Consider the following 20,288-nt stretch of genomic DNA (forward strand, 5'->3'; position numbering starts at 1 on the left):
ACAACAATGCCGAATAAACAGATGACATAACAATTAGTTTCTTAGGTAAAGGAGTAAAGAATTGTTATGCACGCAGTTCATATAAAAGCTGACCATTGTCGGTCCATATTTACATGGATCTTACACATTTTCCTAACGATGTTTTGCCGAATGACCTTTCCGTATAGACATATTTACGTCAAAAAACATATTTCTTAACTCACTACGCCTGGTAATATCAGCGTGACGGTTGCTTGAAATCATGCGGCGGAATGATGACACCATTACGCACGGTTCTCAGCGAATTAACCGAACCTAACCCAACCAAACGAGTACTTCATGTCATACCCGTTTATGCGCATATTATATCCTTATCATTTCGTATTTAAATTAAATTTGGTATGGACTTTATACCATAGGCGCTTACTTTGCCTCTATTAACGGGACGATGAGTGTTGGAGGCAGCAAGGACCTCTGAAACGTCGGTAAACTTCTACCAGACTACAAGGTGCAACAACCCAGACGACAGCCATCTTCAACTTATAAAGAACTAGAAACTCCCTACAAATAGAAATTACTTCCACATGGGTGGTAGGCACTAATTCACTGCAGCACATTTTGGTTTGCAGGTGTAGTGCTTTTACTTCACTAATTCGACCATTAAATTTGATACTATCTGGTCCCACGATTGGAACTTACACACATTATGTATATATAAAATAACATGTTGGATGAGAGGATTCTATGCCTGGATTGTTTGTTATGGGGAGCCTTCCACAAAGTTTCTTTGTTACTGTACATTTTAATTCAACATCAGATGCGGAAAGTATTGCCATGTAAACAAAATAATGTGCTTTACAATAAAAGTAACATTAATTATGAAACTAATTTTACATCATCCATGCATTTCCCCCGACATCTGGTAAGAGAAGCACAAACACACTGTATCTGAATTTCCTACTGTCTTATTAATATAGGAAGTAAGTGGAAAACACAATCTTCTATGATGGTGTGGCAAATAAATCACATCCCTTCTTACAAAAGACACAATTTAATGTGCCTTGTATGCAAATAAATTCAGGTCAGAGAACCTTTGTAGACATAAATGGGTGAATATTCAAATGGAATCTCAGAGAAAACAGACTTAGTGAGAGACCATTAGCTTACAAACTCTCTACAACCCTACAATTAATTTAACAATGAATGAGGCAGTATTTGGATGAAAAACTCTGGTGTGACAAAAGATGGTTTAAATTGCCCTTTTTACATTTTGAAGGTGAACTTACATTAACAGAATTTAGTAAGCATGGTTTGAAATAGTGCCTTCCCCATGATCAATTTTAACACTGTTTACCAATTTGCATAGTCTCTATCTAGAAGACTCTCTAACAGACAGATAAACAAGCAGTTATCCTTCAAAATATCATGCTATTTGTATAGGCAATGTAAAGATGTAATTCTACGCATTCTCAACCTAAGATTCTCCAAACATTAAAAAAAGATGTTCCTGAATAGATCTGTGACCCACACCCAATAAATCAACTACTTCTAGCAGTTTGAACAAGAAATACTTGAACCTTGCAGCACTCCCTACAATTATTTCTGTGATTCAATTACTTCTTTATAAAGCCATGCAGCACAAGAAAACACAACCTGTAAGACACAGATTAAATGCAAATCAATGAAAGCAGTACCATATAAACCTGCTACATGGTTTCAATAATATAAAAGAATTTAGTGGACCAGCTGCAGACCATGTAATCAAAAACCATTGTAAGAAACAATCTGCTACAAGAACAAAATATAATAAATGGGATTCAGTTCTTAATTCTACTCTTCCTAAGCTGCATAGTAAAATTTCCTCCTGATACATAACACAAAGATTGAAGGTGAGTGTCTTTTAATATACACTGTATGAACTTACAATACAGCTTTCATAGCATGAAAATTGTATTCCATAACCAATCAATCACCTTTTTACTATATATAGGGCAATCAAGAAGTTTCCGGAATTGTGGTATAGCATGGTAATGGTAGGACATAAGGCGACGCTTACCTAATCACCTTCAAAGTAGGACCCTTGCGCACACACACACTTGCTCCATCGATCCTGCCATTGTTGGAAGCACCGGCGGAAGGCTTCGTTTGGAATCTTCTGGAGTTCGGCGAGGAATTGCTGCACAACCAGCGATGGCCGAACTCCGGAAGATTCCAATGAAGCTTTCCGCCGGTGCTTCCAACAATGGCAGGATCGATGGAGCAAGTATGTGTGTGCGCAAGGATCCTACTTTGAAGGTGATTAGGTAAGCATTGCCATGTCCTACCATTACCGTGCTATACCACAATTCCGGGAACTTTTTGACTGCCCCTCGTAGTACAATGCATTTCTGCTGCTCACAAAATATACATTGCTATGTTTTGTCCAAAATTGTCTTCACCCATAGGCCTATACCGCACAAACATTTACCACAAAGACACTGACATTTTGTCTTCTGATGTAAAGAGCAAAATGGTAACTGAAGCATCTTGGAAAACTAATTCTTGTATAAAGAATGAAATGAGAAACAAATCAGCACTGGTAATTATTGTTCCAAGAATTCTGAAACCTCCTAGCCTCCTTGCTTCTATTCACATTACAAAGGCATCTCCCTCCAATTCTACATATTTTTTAATTACAACAGTAGCAACAATCTATAACCTCAGCAATAATAAAAACAACACCCTGCAAATTATAAGATAATGGGACCAGTGAAGCAAGCAATCATAATTAAGAATAAGCATATGAAGAAAGAACAGAACAGTATTGTTTTTATATGAAGATAAGCTAAAGAATTTCAAAGAAACCAAACTTTATACACCACATAAAACACAGCTTATAGAAAGTACCAACAAAAACCCCAGTGTTCTTGATTATACACAAAAACTTGTGTATTCACAACAACAACAATATGTACACTACCCCAACTAATACACAAAGTTAACATAATAATTACAAACAAAGCACAGTGTAACTAGTTTTATGAGGGAATAATATTTCTTCTCCTGTTATTTTATGTGAGAAATTATTAAATAAAAATTTCAAATTATGATGATGGTATTACAAAATTTACAGTAACTTGGATGTAACTAGTTCTTTAATATTCACATCCTGAAAGTATTCTTGAAAACAATGTAACAAGTTTCTCACCATCACAGCAGTTATTATTTTTGTGCCAATTTAACACGCTGTAGGGGTTCCAGCCTCTAAAATTTCATATACTGTGTTACTTTTTATGAGGAATTTATATTTCATTCAAATTTGTAATAATTAACACCATCACCACAAAATACATATTTCTAGTTTCTATCAGTATTCTTACATCTCTCAATACAAGATTAATGTGATTATATTTATGAGAAATCAAAATAGTCAATTTCATCTTCCTCCTGACTGTATTTTATGGGTGCAATAGAACTACATGATTTAGCCACATTGGAAGTTGACTGTGACTGAGAACACTTCACTGGCAAAACATCCATCATTCTGCAACATAAGATGCACATGTCACTATCAAGGCAAATCACAAAGTATTTAAAAATAGGTGAAGTTCCTTTTAAGCACAATCTTATGCTATATAAATTATGTTTACTGGCATTTATCTAATGCATTTGTGAAGAAACACAGTCCATTAGCTACAACAGTTTCAAAATTCATGCTGAGGGTGCTGTGACAGAGACAGAACTGACAGACTGAATAATTCCAACGAACTCAAATTCTTCGTTGGAGTTCACAAGTACGGATGATGCAACCACGGCTCGCCGCAGACCAGCTATGACCACCGTACCATTGGATCAATAGCTAAGTGCAGAGTTCAACTCATGTGAATACCAACATCTAGTGTAGTGTTGCTTGATATGCTTTTGTAAAATACTCTACTTCATTATTTGTTTTCTAAACCATTTTTAAACCATTTTGATTAAATGAATTAATTTCCCTGTTGCCACTGATGACCTCTTGAGATTGAAACGTGTACGGCACTAGTTTTTTTTATAGTGTTAATAGTTTGTTTGCTTATTTTATATTTTACTGACAGAAGTTGTTGCAACTGGTTTGGATTTACTTGTGCCACTCTCATGTTCAAGTTCAGCATTACGGTATGTATTTACATTTAACCAGACTGATCTGCATTACATACCTTTGTGATGGTGTATGAGTTGAACTTATGACAGGTTTAGGAATTTTCCTTTGCCCACTTTCCCTTTGGATCACTTCCAAAAGACTCATACTTGGTAACCATGCCTGAGAAAAAAAAAGTAGAGTCATTAAGCTAATTTTCTTTTTTGATGATGACAACCTTCACATCGTTTCACTTCTTATTACCTTGTCTCTAGCAGCTGTAGCTACAACATTGCGCTTTGGTTCCTGGTCATAAGCAACAGATTCACAGCCAAAATGTTCACAGTACTCATGTATGAAATGCCTCTTATCTCTATTCATCGAGTCAAATGAATAGCTACGGCTCTTCTGCTTTGACTGTAACAAGTACACAAATAATAAACTCAGATGAAATACAAATGTGATTAATTACCTGTATAAACACAAAGGTCTGTGGTATAGGTATCTATTTATAAGACTAGATTTCACCGGATACAGAATAACATGACCAAGCAGCTGGTTATTTGGCTAAAATTCAGCTGCTAAATGTCATTGTTGAGTGGTTGGAACATATTCTTCATACTGAGGAATTCCTAAGCATGTTACTTGGCAAAGAAACTGGCTATCCAAAGGTTCTCATGGTTTTCTGCAGTTCCTCCAAACAACTGCTTGAAGAGCACCATAAGTAGGTCACATCATCTTTCCTAATCTATCCTCCCAATCAAAATTATCAACTTATATACATGAGAAAGTGCCAAACTAAAATTAAGAACAAATAATCAGTACTGGGAATGCACATGTAAGATATTTCATACCACTGTCAAACCAAATTTTACCAAATATCCAGGTTGTTAAAAATTCAGTTGGGATGTTACAGTTTCCACTTCTAAAATTGAATTAGACATGTAACTCTTCTGCAACACACTGTCATTCGTTTGATAAATTACTGGAAACTAAAAAGACTTCCTATCCAACACTACTCCATGCCAAACCAAGCAATATTTTTCAGCACAAACAAAAAGACTTATAATCTGTATACTGGATAAACACAATTAAAATTTCAGCCACACACCACACTTTTGACAGGCATGTTTTATGTTTTTTGCCAGTCCTTCCTTTCACAAGCCTGAATAATATTCTAATACAGAACACAGACCCTTTTTACTCCAACACCCTTTCATCATAATCAATTCAACTTCTGTAGCTGATGCAGTTCCATTAAACAATGCACAAATAAATAAATAATGTTTACTCTGCATCAATATCACAATCATCATAAACTTCACAATTTACACTTCGTTGTCTTGTTTTGCCTCTTTCAAACTATTTGTTCCATCAATTTTTGGTTGTCCAATTACCATTCACTGATATTCTCATACTATTTTTGCTGCGAAGTAACTTTAATTCTCATTATACAATATTTTCAATTATATTTAAACATTATTACCATATCAGAAATACTCTGTATTCTTATCTCTGTTCTTACAATTCAATTATAGTTTTTACTGAGTCAAGTGCATCTAGTGACTGTTCTCAAATACCACACTTGATTTCTCATAGTCATCTTAATTGTTCCTTTTTTAGTGTCAGTTTTCACTACATACAACATTGATGGAATTGCCATTATCATGTGAAATTTCAGTGTAATTTCCCTTCATACTTTCACATCCAATGTACACTTCAAAGCTCTGAAAAACATTTAAATTTATTTAAACTGGTTTCAATACATTTATTTTGCATATAAGTTACCTTGTAACCCAAATAGTTTAAATTATGTACTTGTTCAATTATATGTTAACCTACAAATGTCGCTGTCTTAGTCCTTTGTCTCTGTCAAGATTCTCAAGATTTTTTGCTAATTCCACAAAGTTTAAAACCTCTTCTTGCAATTCAATGGGTTATTGCTACTTGGTTTTTTTTTTTTGGGGTGGGGGGTAAATTTGCATATATAGGATATGAAGGCTATGAAAGGTGATTATGGCCTAATTTAAAATCCTATTTCAGCATCTGACTGGTAGGACTGATGAAAACCATAAAAACCTACTAGGATAGCTGGTTTCAGGGCTGAGATTTGAAGCTGGAGCCTCCCAAACATGAACCATAATTGCTAACCACTTGATTGTGATATTCAGTTGAAAGGATGTGACATCACATATTACTGCCATGATTCTGAATGATTAGCCTTGTACATAACAAATGGATCACATCATGCTTTAAGACAAACATGACATATGACTGCCCACCAATGCAACTGCTGTGGACACCATTACTTTATGCATTAGACTTTATATGGTCTCCTAGCAATCACTATAAAGAAAGGAAGGAAATGAGACAAATAGTTTAATTACAGAAAGAAAGCAGTAGTACCTGTTTAGCAAGCTGCACTAATTCTGTAAGTTTATCATGGACCATGTTACAGAAATGTGGATCTTTCTTAGCCCACTGACGCATGAATTCAGAGTAACGTGGCGTCAGTTTAGAACTCAAGTCTGGATTACGGATCTGCAATCCGATAGCAAGTCGACGATTTCGCTCAATCAAGCGGCATTCTTCAGTACAGTCCAACCTAAAATAATATTTTATAATTACACTGTTGATGACATACAATTTCAATTACCAAAAGCAGCAGATGGCAAGTCCTACATTTTGCAACTACGCACAATAAAGGATAATACTACACATCACTACAGGTCACACCCTATGGTGAGGAAATGTGAATGCACTTTACTATTGTTAACTTAACCAGGGAAATAACAACGTATTGGACAACTCGATGTCCCTGGGTCAATACTGAAATAGGAATGCATTCACCTTGACTTTCAAATATCCTCACCATAAAAATAAATATAGAGATATATCAATATAGGAAGTGAGACGTATAAATAAATGTGTATAATAAAATTGGCCAAAACAAGCTTTATTATGCCCCACTGAGAAGAAAGCCTGTAAAAGTCTTATACCAAATTCCATGTTGACATTCACATATAAAGAAACAAAGGTTATGATTCTATTATTTATTTAGAAAAGACTTTACAAGAATGGCGTTGTAATTACTAAGGGCAGAGACAATGTAGATTAATTAATCACTATCAAGTATAAAACTCTCATTTATTCACAAAATAATATTACTCCTTGGAAATCAAAATATAACAATGACAGTGATGGTTACTATATGTGCTGATTTAATTACTGAAATCCAAATGCAGACCTGTACCTGGACATCCTTCAGGTAGCCAGCAGATTAAAGAGCTAGTCCAGAAGTGAAACTGAAAATAAAATTCTCAGAAATCCCAATTAAATTTAAATTTAAGTTACAAATCATTTGTGGAACAAAGTGCTTTCCTCATAGTAATTTTCAGAAGTATAATTGAGGATTTTCTGTAGCTTGCTTGGGCAATGTGTTACCACCTGAGGTGCTTGTCACAAAAATGACCCTTGGATGGCATCTTCTTCTTCGTCTTCTATGACACAACAGCCTGAATTGAGCCTTGGCCTCCTCTCATGTGTGGTTTTTTGTATTTGAAGTGTGCATTTATGAGTAGAGAATAACAAGCCCACTGCCTCTGCACCATTTCTACAATCCTGATTTCTCTGCTAGAGCCATCTAGTAATGAATCAGGAGGGACTTGGGTGAGAAATGGCCACTGAATTTTGTTTATAGAACATCTCGTTCATGCTTGTAAGATTCTTTTACATGCTGTAAATCTACGATATGGGACTCCCGGCTTTACTTCCCCTCCAAAGGAAGTTGTGCTAAGGACTTTTATCACCTATAAAAATCCATCGACCTCGGCCGGCTTTGAACCCGCGAACCTCGGGTCCAGTGGTGAGCATGCTAACCACTAGTCCACTGAGGGCGACTGGATGGCATCACAGTTTAACATATAAAAATCCCTTATGGACAACCCAGAACTCTGAGCACATAATCCACATGCAGATGATTCTGCAGGGAAAAATGTAGGTTTTTTTTCATATTTTATATTAGTTAAGCAGTCTCAGTACATTAAACAAATCCCTGGTAGCAGAACCTGCAGGTCCAACACCAACAATAACAAGGCCCACCACCAGCTACAATTTTAAGGCAACTCTATTCATTTACCATCCTCATGGCCTACAACCCTAAGATACATATTGACAATATCCTCCCATCTCCTTCTTGGTCTGCCCAGTGGTCGTTTTCCCACCAAAATTCTGTATGCACCCCTTGCATCACCCCCACACATGCTACATGTCTAGCCCATCGATTCCTCCTATATTTCACTATCCTCACTATTTCAGGTGACCTGTACAATTCATGCAGCTCCTCATTATGTTATATTCTAAATTCCCCGCTTATTTCATCCTTCCTAGGTCCAAATTTCTTCTTGAGCAACTTGTTTTCAAACACTTGTAATCTACATTCTTCCTTCAAGGTGGTACTTAAATTACGTTCCGCCATTTTTTCTTAAATTGATCTTGTATTATGGCCATGTATTTAGTTTTGTCACCAACCATAACACACACTCTTAAATTGCCATGATAGTGAAGCACTCAGTACAGTGATCAGAAACTTACGTTTTTAGACTCAACTTCCTAGCTGAAGGGTTTCCCAGGAGATCCCTAATGTCAACAGAATGACCAAGTTGCATATCAGCCATTTTGGAAGCAAGGAGTGAGGTTGCAATACGCTGGTACTCCTTTGCATTGTCTGAACATGCTCTACTCATTGAACGATGCCCACACTCACATGTTACCTTTACCTATAATTATAATAAGAACAAATAAGATGGATGAAAGAGAAAGTAATGGGACAGAGGAATGTATCAACATTTCAAATTTGGAAACTTAGGAAGACTGAGCAGTAAATCTGTATAATTGAGAAGAAAAGGCCGGCCTTCATTATAACTCATTAACTCCATGGAGCAGAACTCTTCTTTTATGGAACCTAAACTTCCATAAACCTTGAAAATAAAATCACCACACTGACAAATGTAATAAAGTTCATACAATGAAGCATAAGATGTCACCATTAAATCGTATTAATTCATATCTGTAGACACTAATTAAAAACATAAAAAAGATAAATTTTTACATATTAGTCAAACACCTATTACAGCAAACTGTAGGAACTTTTAACACTCGGTACTTTTAAAAGTACAGTGAAACCTCTATCCATCGTTCCCGGAACTATCGTTTTCCCGGATGCATCGTCCGTTTTGTTCGGTCCCGAATACATCCCATATAAAATAATGTTACGTTTTCCCGCTTCTATCGTTCCTCGAACTATCGTTTTATCGCATCGATCGTTCAAAAATCTTAGTCCCGCCCCACAATTTTCCCGCAATGATCGTTTCTGAGAATTTAAAATGCTGATTTTTGAGATAAATTAATACCGAAAGACGCACAATGTTTTTGGAATACACAGTAGCGGTAACCTGTTATGTCGCCCAACCAGCACAGATTCTTTTGGAATGAGGGGTCAGCGGTGCAGGGGTGATAGTTGGAGTGAATGGCGGTGCCCATTGTCAGAAATTTTACGATTTTAATTTGGGTGCACTCATATTTCGTTCCAGCGATGCCAGATGGCATGTGCAGTGTGAATTTCTTCACAAATGCTTTTACTATAAGTACAAAGGAAAGGCGAGCGAAACTTTTTCATTCTTCTGGTTCATATCGTGTCTTCTACAGCTACGTTTCGTTGAGTTCGGCAGTAATAGTACTTCCATTTTTCCTGTTATAGTCCGCGAAGGTTGAGGGAGCGGTGAGGAAGAGGGAGAAACGACGAATGCGAGCCCGAACTTTGCCGAGTTTTGCCGAAGCACACGCTGCATTGGCAAAAGTGAAGTCGTTCTTTTATGCGCTTAATATTAGTGAACGTGACGAGGAAAACATTTTGAACGTGGAAAGGGCTCTGTTTGGCCTAAAACGTAAAGTTTCGACAAACCAGTTGTCCATTAAAGACTTTTTTGGTAAAAAGAAGTAACTTTGAAAGAGAAACATTGTTTTTTTTTAAATTTTTAATGCTTTCCCGCATCTATCGTTTTCCCGCATTCATCGTTTTTATTTCCCACCCCCGCCGAAAACGATGCATCGAGGTTTCACTGTAGTCTTAATAAGAGGTAATGTTAAGTTACAGCAGTTAAGCCACACCTACACTGTACTGTGGGCAAAATTGGGGAATATCTACATCTTTTACACAGTTTCCATGACATCTGACAATTTACAAGTTAAATTTCACACTTGCCATTTCCTTGCATGGTGTATCTAGACAAGCTCCATCATGACAAGGGGCTGAACAATTATGACCGCAGAGACTTCGTGGTGTAGTGCATGGCTGTGTGCAAGTTTGACCTTCCTTAATGCATTGTCCCTTGTGGCAAGGCAAGATGCAACGATGACGACCACAAGGTAGGTTCACATTACATGGAAGTCCACATGAAAGCTCAGTCTGATGACATGGTACACTCTTTCGCAGCTGTGAAATTGGAAATGATATGTGTAATAACAGTATGCACTACTGGAGAAGCAATAAGTGTAACACTAGTGAGTGATGAATATTACATATTTTTCAAGCCAACCCCTGAAGAAAGAGAGAAAGAAAAAGATCCTTCAAGCATAATCATGAATTTATGTGCATAGTGAGATCATAGTTGTGCTACAACAGACATGTTTATAAGAGATTTCTTAAGCACTTCACATTTTAGTAAGTTTGAAGCTAATTTACATAAAACAGTCGCGAGAATTGAGGAGGCCATGGACTGAATATGGACCGGAGAGCCATAGAAGAAGAAGAAGAAGAAGAAGATTAAGTCATGCATAAAATACTACCTCAAAATGTTACTCCAAAGCAAGGGTCCTAACATTTAAATATAACAACTTTCATATGGAGACTACATAATATGTACACATTATAATACAGATGGAGTGAGTCAGCCACAACAAGGAACAGGTTAATCTAACAGTGTTCAAATTTACATTCATTTCCACAGAAATAATATTTTTTTAAGATGTAATGTGATATGATCATACCTCATGTTTACCATAGCAGTATTTCTGTGTGAGTACTGTACATGGTGGACAAACAGCCTGGCTGTGGCAATTATGAAGAGTTGGATGTTCACATGAATGTGTACGTGAACAAGGCTTTGAGCATTCAGGGCGTCTTGTACCACAAGGGATGGGTGGGTACATTACACTAGCGCCACATTCACAATATAACTCATCAAAACCTGTAACAGTAAAAACCCTTATTTCTAAACCTCTCCACAACAAAAATTTCCATACAAAGGACATAAATAAAAGAAAGAAAATAAAAAGATAACTTCTATTAACGTTTACCATTACCACAGTTTTACTACTCACTTGTTCTCCAACAAGGTGGGCAGTGACCACGGTGACAAGTCTCCTCACAGCGATGTTGTCCACAGCTCAACTGGTGGTTGCAAGGAACAGGACATACATGATCCTTATCAATGCAACAAAGCTGGTTGCATTTGTGCTTTCCACATGACCGTTTCTAAAACAGTAATAATAAACCATAAAAGAAACAAAGTGAAAAAGTTCAATGGTTAGGTGGCATTAATGCCCAAATGGATATAGGATCTGAAGGCTTGCATTACAAGATATGCCTTACTGTAAGGACAGCCTGCCTATTCTTTACTTTATTTTTCATGTTTCACACACCCATCTGCACCTGGAATTTCCCTATAAGAATCATGAAAAAGCAATTAGAAGAATTAGTAGTGAAATGTAATGTTCCTGATGATTTAGTTTCTCACACTGAACCAAAAAAGTGGACTTTGGGAGTAATGCTACCAACAGTCCTGTGAGATAAATTGGTAAGGAGGAGAGGAGGGAGTTCCTTGTACAAAAGATTAACAATACTAAAAAAGTGCACAGACCAATGGGGTGGAAGTAGGCAGATTGTATTACATATTCTTCTTCTTCTATGGCTCTCCGGTCCGTATTCGGTCCATGGCCTCCTCAATTCTCCTCTTCCATTCGGTCCTCTGTTGGGTCCGTCTGTCCGGGGCTTTGATTGAAGTTTCGAAACATCTTCATTTTTACGGTGCAAGGTTGTTAGCCTTGCGACCAACCTCCAACCTGGAGGACCAGGGTACCTGTCTTAGTCTGACCTCTCCCCCTCAACCAATCTGGCTAGGGAGGCCCTACCAGTAGCTCTTGGGGTCACTGAGGTACTCAAGCCCCACCACCACGACAAGGTGATTACATATTCATACCTTTGTACATCTCTTCTCACACCTAGCATCATCAGCCTTAGCGGTGAGATCCTGGCATGCTATTTCACGATCCATATTGCCACACCTACATTTAACCATTGTAGTCAGAGGGCACACAGGACATGGCCCAATGTGACAATCCATCTGACATGAATGTGGATCACCTGAAATCAAATGAAGCACAGCAACTCAGAGCCATCAGGTGCAGGTACTCAATGCAGTATGTATACGCAGCAAATTTTGAAGCTGGAAAAGACAACCCTTTTCTTTGAACACTCAGTTAGGTGAGTCAGCACACACGAGGCAGATGAGAAGTGAATACAGAATTGTAATCAGAAATCTGTAAGGAAACAGCCAATTGGGAGACCTACTTATAGATGGCAGGTTACTAAAATGGATCTTGAAAAAAAAGGTATGAAGATATAGAATGGATCCAGAAACACAGATTAGGGTCTACAGCAGGTTTCTGTAAACATGGTAAAGAGCCCTTGCATTCCATGAAAAGTTAAGAAATTTCTATACCATGTGAGTATAATTAGCTCTTAAAGAAAGACTTCAGCTTCATGAAGTGAGTTAGTTATATCTTCATCCACTGTAGTGTACGGTTTAGACAATCATGTGTTCTGGTCTCTTTTATGACTCCTTCCAGTTTCTCCTAGGTTATTACTTATATTTTCTCCACATTTGTGGTCCAGAAAACATTAGTCATAAAAATTACCTTATTATTTGGGTTTGAAGAAGACACTGTTATTCAAATTTGTAAACATATTCTAAAACTACAAGCTCTTCAATAGGAAAGTGAAAAAGGTGAAATATGAAATTTTTGGTAAATTATACAAACATACACAGATATATTTTTCAGACTATATTTAATAAAAATAATAATTTTAGTTCTACAAGAAACTGATTTCCCATCTGATAATTTTTAGTGAGGTAAAACTTTTTAATCTTATATACTCTAGAATAACTTTTGTCAAGTCAACAATTGGTAACCAGATGTGGAAACATTTATGAATACCTTTCTACCACATACCTTTAAAACATTCTTATATATGTTAGGAAGGTCCCTCTTACCTACCAAACTATGCACTATAGAGCCAAGATGGCATCCACAGCTTTCAGAATTTGAGGTTTATGTAAACACATATAAAAGTAATGACAAACCAACATGAGATGCTCCTCACTTGCAGTGTTGGCATGGGGTTAAAAGCACAAGGTGGTTAAAATGTATCTGTGAATAGGTAGTGACACTTGACGTCCGGTATGATTTCCATCAGTTAATTGTCAGGCCTGATAGGAGGGGTGATGCAAATGTACTTAATAAAATTAGCACATAGTTAAAAACAAAGCTAATGACATTACTAACTTTATTAACCGCAAGTTATTCTGATTATAAGTGGCACTGCATAACATAGACATTTAAATGGTATTGTGCTATGGATGTCAACACAGATGTTAACAAATTCTACACAAGTTCCCAGGCTGATGCATAATACACTAAAACAGCCTGCAAGGTTTAGTTTACATTCCTGCCTTAAATCCTACCCTTGAGAAATTCGGAGTTATAATGCTTTGGAGGCATAAAGAATGTAAACTGTACAAATCCCTTTACCTTTCTTCTTACAAAATACAAATTTATGGCTCATCTACTTAAGGACTGCCCTCATTTAAGGTTAAATCACAATGATTCCAAGTTGATTATTTCAGTATTATATTTCCTCCAAGATTTGCATCAGTTTTATTGTTCAAATACCATGAAAGCCCACCAACATCACTAGTAATTTCATTCACAAGACAAATGCGACAAAGAAGTGTCACTATTCCCCATCACCTTGCATATCTGTATGGGAGGATGTGGGCTGTTATAACTCTAAAACAACCATTAATAATGGTACTTACTTGGCTGTCCACACTGCAGTCTTTTCATACACTTCTGTTCACAAGTAGGGATGGAATCTAGACAGCTTGATCGAATCTGTTTATCTGCTAGAGACATCTTTCCACACGGACAGTGTGTCACCTTGTCTGGAGAGAATTCACAGTCAGGGCAGGGTCCAGGGTGACATTTCAGACTGCAAAGATGATTCCCACAGAGCAGTTTCTTTTCACATAGTCCATCACAGCAGAAGTATTTTGAAGCTGAGGACTCTTGTGTACACAGAACTTCACGAGTCACTTTCCTGCAATGACATTCTGCACACGAATACCACACAATTAGTAGAGAATTAGTAGAGTTCTGAGATTCCACAACAGTTAACCATACACAAATTTACTCCTTTCACACTTATGTTGCAAAATTAAATACAATTAAATATTTATGCAAACTCTCCCTTATGGGGTAAATTACTATCTGCTATTCTTTATATTAAGAACACAAGCGTTATACGAGGGCGTTTCAAAAAGTAACAGCAAATTAACAATATTTCACGAAATGAATACCCCAGGCATTTCAAACTCCCGCGCAGGGAAGATACATTCTTAGAGAAGGTTTTGACACTGCCCAATAGATGGTGTGGCGTGCTTAATTGGAAGGGATGCATATACAAAAAGGGGGCGCCCCTAGCTGTTTGCACCGTAGAGGAGCAGCAAGCAATCATCAGATTTTTGTGGTCAGAGGTTGTGAAACCTCATGAAATTCATAGAAGAATACTGCAACAGTATGGAGATGCCTGCATTGGCGAGAGAAGAGTGTACGAGTGGGTAGATGTGTTTAAAAATGGGCGAACATCAATCCGTGATGACCGATGCTCCGGTAATAATGCTTCTCCTAGTGCTTTTTACCTTGTATTACCTTCTTCTGACATTCAAGGCAGTTTCCTGTGTGACAATTATTGGTACAGTGATGAATACCACAATTAAGTTCTCTTCCACACACAGCACCACAGAGCAGGGGTTGGTCTGATCCACACTTGACAAGTTGCAATTTCTTCCCACAACCACAGTTCCTGTAAGTGTATAAAAAGAGAAACAAAATAAAATATCCAGTACATATGAAATAATAACAGTAATACATGAAGGTATTTCAAAGAGGTAACAGCACATTTCTCAAGTGGAAGGTTCTGGAGAACCTGCCATATAGTCCCAAACTTGCACCAAATGGTTTCCACCTCTCTGGACCCTTGAAGGAGAACCTGGCTGGTAACTGATTTGCAACTAATGCTGACATGCAGTATGCTGCAATTTCCCAGCTAAAGGCGCTTGATGTCAATTTCTTCTGCACAAGGACAAATGCCTACATGTCACAGTGGGACAAATGCTTAAATATCTGTGATGAATACGTGGAAAAAGAGTTCTCATTCTGATTCACATAAATGTAGAGCATGGCTATTACATTAAAAGACTTTTGGAAAGGTCTGCTTTGGCATTTTCATGGCTATATACAATTTACAGTTCAACAAAACTGTTCAAATCTATTTAGTTTTACAGGAATACCTAACAGCCTGTAATGGTACGTTAGATTAAATTAAATAAATTCCTGACTTGTTCATGTGTTTTATTATGACATTTTTTATTTTATAGGTTTTTTCTATCCAAATGACATTTACATTCTTTTTTTTTGGCAGGGGGATGGCACTTTTATAGTGTATTTACGAATTATACTGTATTATGTAATTTATAAATCTCCAGAGACTATATTCTGCACTGGCAACATAAAGTAAAAATAAAAAGTTTAACTTTAACAACAGTCTGTTACAGCTAAACATTCATGACTTCTGATAAGAGACATCCATTACTTATGACCTGAAGAAGCCATATTTCTGAAAACACCATACCTATTGACCTGGGCTGCACAAGGTGGACAGGGACCAGGATGACAGAGCAAAGTACAGCGATGAGCACAGTCTGGGCGTCTGTCAGTCCGAGAACGCCCACACACTTGTCCACATGTATGTGCCGCATCCATTCGATTCCATTCTGGATCACGCACTTTCCCACAGAAGCAATGGTACTCATATGGAATCTTGGATGTCACATTTTGACATGCAGGACATCGCCAACCTGTTTCTTGGGTCGGAAGATGAAAAGCAAATGCATATTAAGAAGAGATCAGACAAGTGCAAGCACTACTTAAAATCATAATTAAAATGTTTCCACCACCATAATTAAATTTTAACTATGAACTATTATAAACACACACTCTTGGTATGATGCAATTTAGCGTTTCAAAGGTTTAGACCTTGTACATTTTAATATCACTTGCAGTACGAGTGCACCTATATGTATGTTGTTGCTATGAATGTTCAATGTCAATGCAATGCTGTAATGTTTAGCTAGAGAAGTTAGGAAAACACCTCAAAAGAATTGCTTGCTCTTGCCTCAAGCAGAAGAGATGGCACTTTGTAGTAAGAAAATTACAATAAGCACCAGCAAAGGTGATGGTGGTAGCATTGGTGGGAAGATGTTTGTGTTGCAGTGGGACTCTATGACCATCAACAGAATGATGAATCATGGGGTGATAAAGTAACTTATCAAACCAATAGAAGGGTTGGCGCTATCATTAAAATTCTTAACTTATTGCAGAACTGTTTATCAAAGAATTCCCTTCTAATAAAAGAATGTAAAGAATTAATCTGGACACTTTTCACATAGTTCATGGACTTCTAAACTCCCAACAATGTACTGAAAGCTGTAATAATAAGCAATTTACTTCAGTGTTCAAACAAAATTATTAAAACAAAACATTAGGTGGAGGTGAAAACTATAACTGTATGCTTACCTGCCTTTGAAGACTTTGCCCACTTTTTAATACATTTCAAATGCAACACATGGTAGCAGTTGGTACAACTCCACACAGGATCATGCTGTCGGACTCTATCACAGCACACCAGGCATTCAAGAATTCCACGTGTCAGCTGTTCAGTAAGACGCTCTCTCTGGCTAGCATCATCATCTGACACAACAGATTTCAGGTAAACTTAAGAATAAGAATATCTGAACCATTTCATGGTAAAATGAAAAAGAGAATCAAACAGTACGAATATAATAAATATTCACCTATGACACGCACCTCTATTCACCAATATGCAAACAGTAATATAAAACACATCACACACTTATGTAAGCTTACTAATACATGCTGCCAAGTGATTTCACCATTCAATTTATTTGCCCGTCACTTCAGAGACCTCCAGCTAGGTAATCACTGGTCTTTGCATGAACATCTGTTTCTCTAAATATTTTCTGTTTATGGATTTCAAACATGCCCATTGTATCTTTGAATGTGATACCAATTTAACTTTTTAATGCCATATTTACCTCCATTTCTTTTATTGAGGCCATTCTTTTGCTTGGTTACTACTCATGTCAATAAGTGTAAAATTATGGGGCATTCTGCTTTATTTTGAGAGTTCCACATCATAAAAAGCAGAGTACAAGAACAGAACAGGTAAAGTTCTTGGTTGGTTTCATGCCCCAGATGATTAATACCAAGGAACATAGCCATTAGTTTCTGTCAGATAGGAGACTACAGAAAGATTCATTTAAGCACATTTCTTTCCCACAATTGCCAAAACTACAAATTATTTGTGAATAAAACATATATCTATTGAGTTTTTCCATTTTCCAACCACTTCACTTTCAAGAATACTTGGATATTTTTGAGTGAAGTTTAGCTATTTTCTTTCAGTCTATCAATGAATTTAACATAAAGCTTGAGTTTTTTAAATCACCAGTTTCAGGAATTTGAATATTCCCTAATAAATTGGGTCGAAGCCATTATCAGTGTGAAACAATGACACCATTCTATTTATTATAATAGAGATTCCTTTAACAGTTAAAGGTCTGATTCTGAAATAAGTTGTAATATAATATATACTTCCTTTTGTGTAAGGTACTATACTTTTAATATGTGCAAGAAAGTAGTCTGATCCTTACTTTCAAAAAAGTTTGCTCCTACTATGAATTCCTTTATAAGGAGTTCGTAATTACCTGTTGTATTACCACTACGCTCTCCATACTGGTCTGCATCCTTCCTAGGAGATGCACGACGTGCAGCTCCTGTACCACGATAACCAGAAATAGTGTTACAGTTAGGAAGTCGATACTGGTTGTTCAGCTTGCTTCCAATGCTCATTTCTGACACTGTAACATTTCTCTGATTATGAAAGCTACTTTGGTAGTGTTGACTGTGATAGCTATCATTTCTCCTCTTTTGCTGACTGAAGCTTTCTGGCTGCTGCTGAACATTGTAACTAAAATTTACATCTGATACATCACCATTGTGCTTGCTTGGATAAGTATATGTCCTATTAAATTCTCCTTTACCTTTAGGTCGATACACAGAACCAACATTCATATTCTGTTGCTTCACTTGTATACTCAAATTACTGTCAACACCTGAAACAGGTGCTATATCAGGATTACCAGATGAAGTCAGAAATGCTGCTGCTTCAGCCAATAACCTCTGCCGATCTTGATTCTTTGCTTTCTCCATACTGTATGACTTAAAATTTGTAGCAGTATTTTGTAATATCCCACGAGCATTTCCTTTTCGATTACTGTGGAAAACATCACGAACAGCTCCAGATGATGAGTTTCGATGGGAATGAAAATGTTTTGAATCACCACCATCTCTTCTGAACCCATGATTACCTTGATCACAGTCACTGTAAGTACTTGAAGCCACTGGTCTGGATTGTTCTGAAGCATTCCTACAATTTATGTCTAACTCTTCAGCACCCCTTCCTAATTCAGAGCTCAACTGTACTGAAGCTGGTCTTGGAATAAATTCCCCTGCAGTAGGTGTCAGAGATGATCCTGCTGCCATTTCTTCCAAATGTACTTCATTTGGATTCAAGTTGGTGTTAAATTCAACACTGTACCCTATATTTGAGTTTGTACCCTGAAAGTTTTGATCTACATAACCTGATGAAACTGGCAGTCTAAAGACTGGCTGCTGATATTGATTTGAAAAAATTGATGTATTCCACTGCTGAAGACCATCTATGGATGTTTGTGGCATCTCTTCAGAAACAGAATTGCATGTCCAATCAACAGAAGTTCCAGGAAAAGATTGCACATTACTTCCTTCGCATCCAGATGGAATCAAATTATAATTGTGTTCATCACCTCTAAAACAAGATCCATCCCAATTTGCCATTTTACTTTACATTTAAGTTGTCCACAAATTTCCTGTCAAAAAATGTTAACATACGTAAGCATCTTGAACTGTGAAAACGCCATACAGAAAATCATATTCATGTTATGTGACATTGCATAAACTTGTTTTTTATGAAAAATTCAAAACAAAGTCCCAACATTTGTTACATGACTACGCAAAAATATCTATAATAGTGTATATACACATACACATACTACTTGTTGACTTACTAAAATATAACCGAAACCAAACCAAATCGCAAATACTACGATGACGACTAAACTTCTTCTCGCAGTATTAAATTCAACGCTCGAAGAAATACAAATCCTGCAAAAATAAATAAAGACGTTACCACGGATTACCATATGTACTTGCTGTGCTATGTCCAATAGAAGAAACAATAATTCATTGTGGTCCACATCTTCATTCCACTATTAATATGAGGTACACAACCTACTGGTTGCAGTCACGGACAATTAAAAGAAATAACTTTCGCTTATCTAGGCTTACTACAATCACGGAGTAATGGGTGTGTTTTAGAATTATTTCCTTAAAGTGATCATGGCAGAGTTATTTCAAATATAATGTGTGATATCACGGATAGATTCTATCACAATACATGTTGCAACCGATTACCACAGACAATACCAACCCGATTCCCTGCATGTATTTGCAAATACAGTTTACCAACAAATATGAGCGAAGTTGTGTCAGACAAAACACAACTCACTATTGGCTCTAGTTAGAAGTATTATAATTATATCAACATAATACGACCCATGTAAGATTTGAGGTTTTCTTCGTAATACGACCTCTGAGCTCTTGATACAACGTGATCATATGAGTACATCCTCCC

General features: G+C 36.9%; 1 protein-coding gene across 3 annotated transcripts; it reads right to left on the reverse strand.

Annotated features, from left to right (window-relative positions):
- Nucleotides 1-761: 761 nt before the first annotated feature.
- Nucleotides 762-20,061, reverse strand: stc (nuclear transcription factor, X-box binding stc). 3 transcript variants are annotated; one of them, XM_087351966.1, is made up of 15 exons: nt 19,795-20,061; nt 18,262-19,464; nt 17,051-17,224; nt 16,107-16,338; nt 15,115-15,278; nt 14,233-14,526; nt 12,334-12,497; nt 11,456-11,609; nt 11,123-11,322; nt 10,338-10,568; nt 8,669-8,853; nt 6,482-6,680; nt 4,340-4,492; nt 4,155-4,258; nt 762-3,502 (listed from the first exon to the last, which is right to left on the reverse strand). In XM_087351966.1, exons 2-15 carry the CDS (start codon nt 19,430-19,432, stop codon nt 3,370-3,372), a joined length of 3,558 nt encoding a protein of 1,185 aa, XP_087208092.1. In that variant the 5' UTR covers nt 19,433-19,464; nt 19,795-20,061; the 3' UTR covers nt 762-3,369. The 3 variants fall into 3 exon arrangements, with proteins under 3 accessions (XP_087208092.1, XP_087208095.1, XP_087208094.1); XM_087351969.1 differs by having other exon boundaries at nt 19,785-20,061; XM_087351968.1 differs by lacking the exon at nt 19,795-20,061 and adding an exon at nt 19,663-19,776.
- Between the last annotated feature and the right edge of the window lie 227 nt (nt 20,062-20,288).

Source organism: Zootermopsis nevadensis, unplaced genomic scaffold (genome assembly GCF_977971745.1).
Source record: "Zootermopsis nevadensis isolate Lab colony 2312 unplaced genomic scaffold, Znev_1.0 Znev_ptg000020l, whole genome shotgun sequence".
NCBI lineage: Eukaryota > Metazoa > Arthropoda > Insecta > Blattodea > Termopsidae > Zootermopsis > Zootermopsis nevadensis.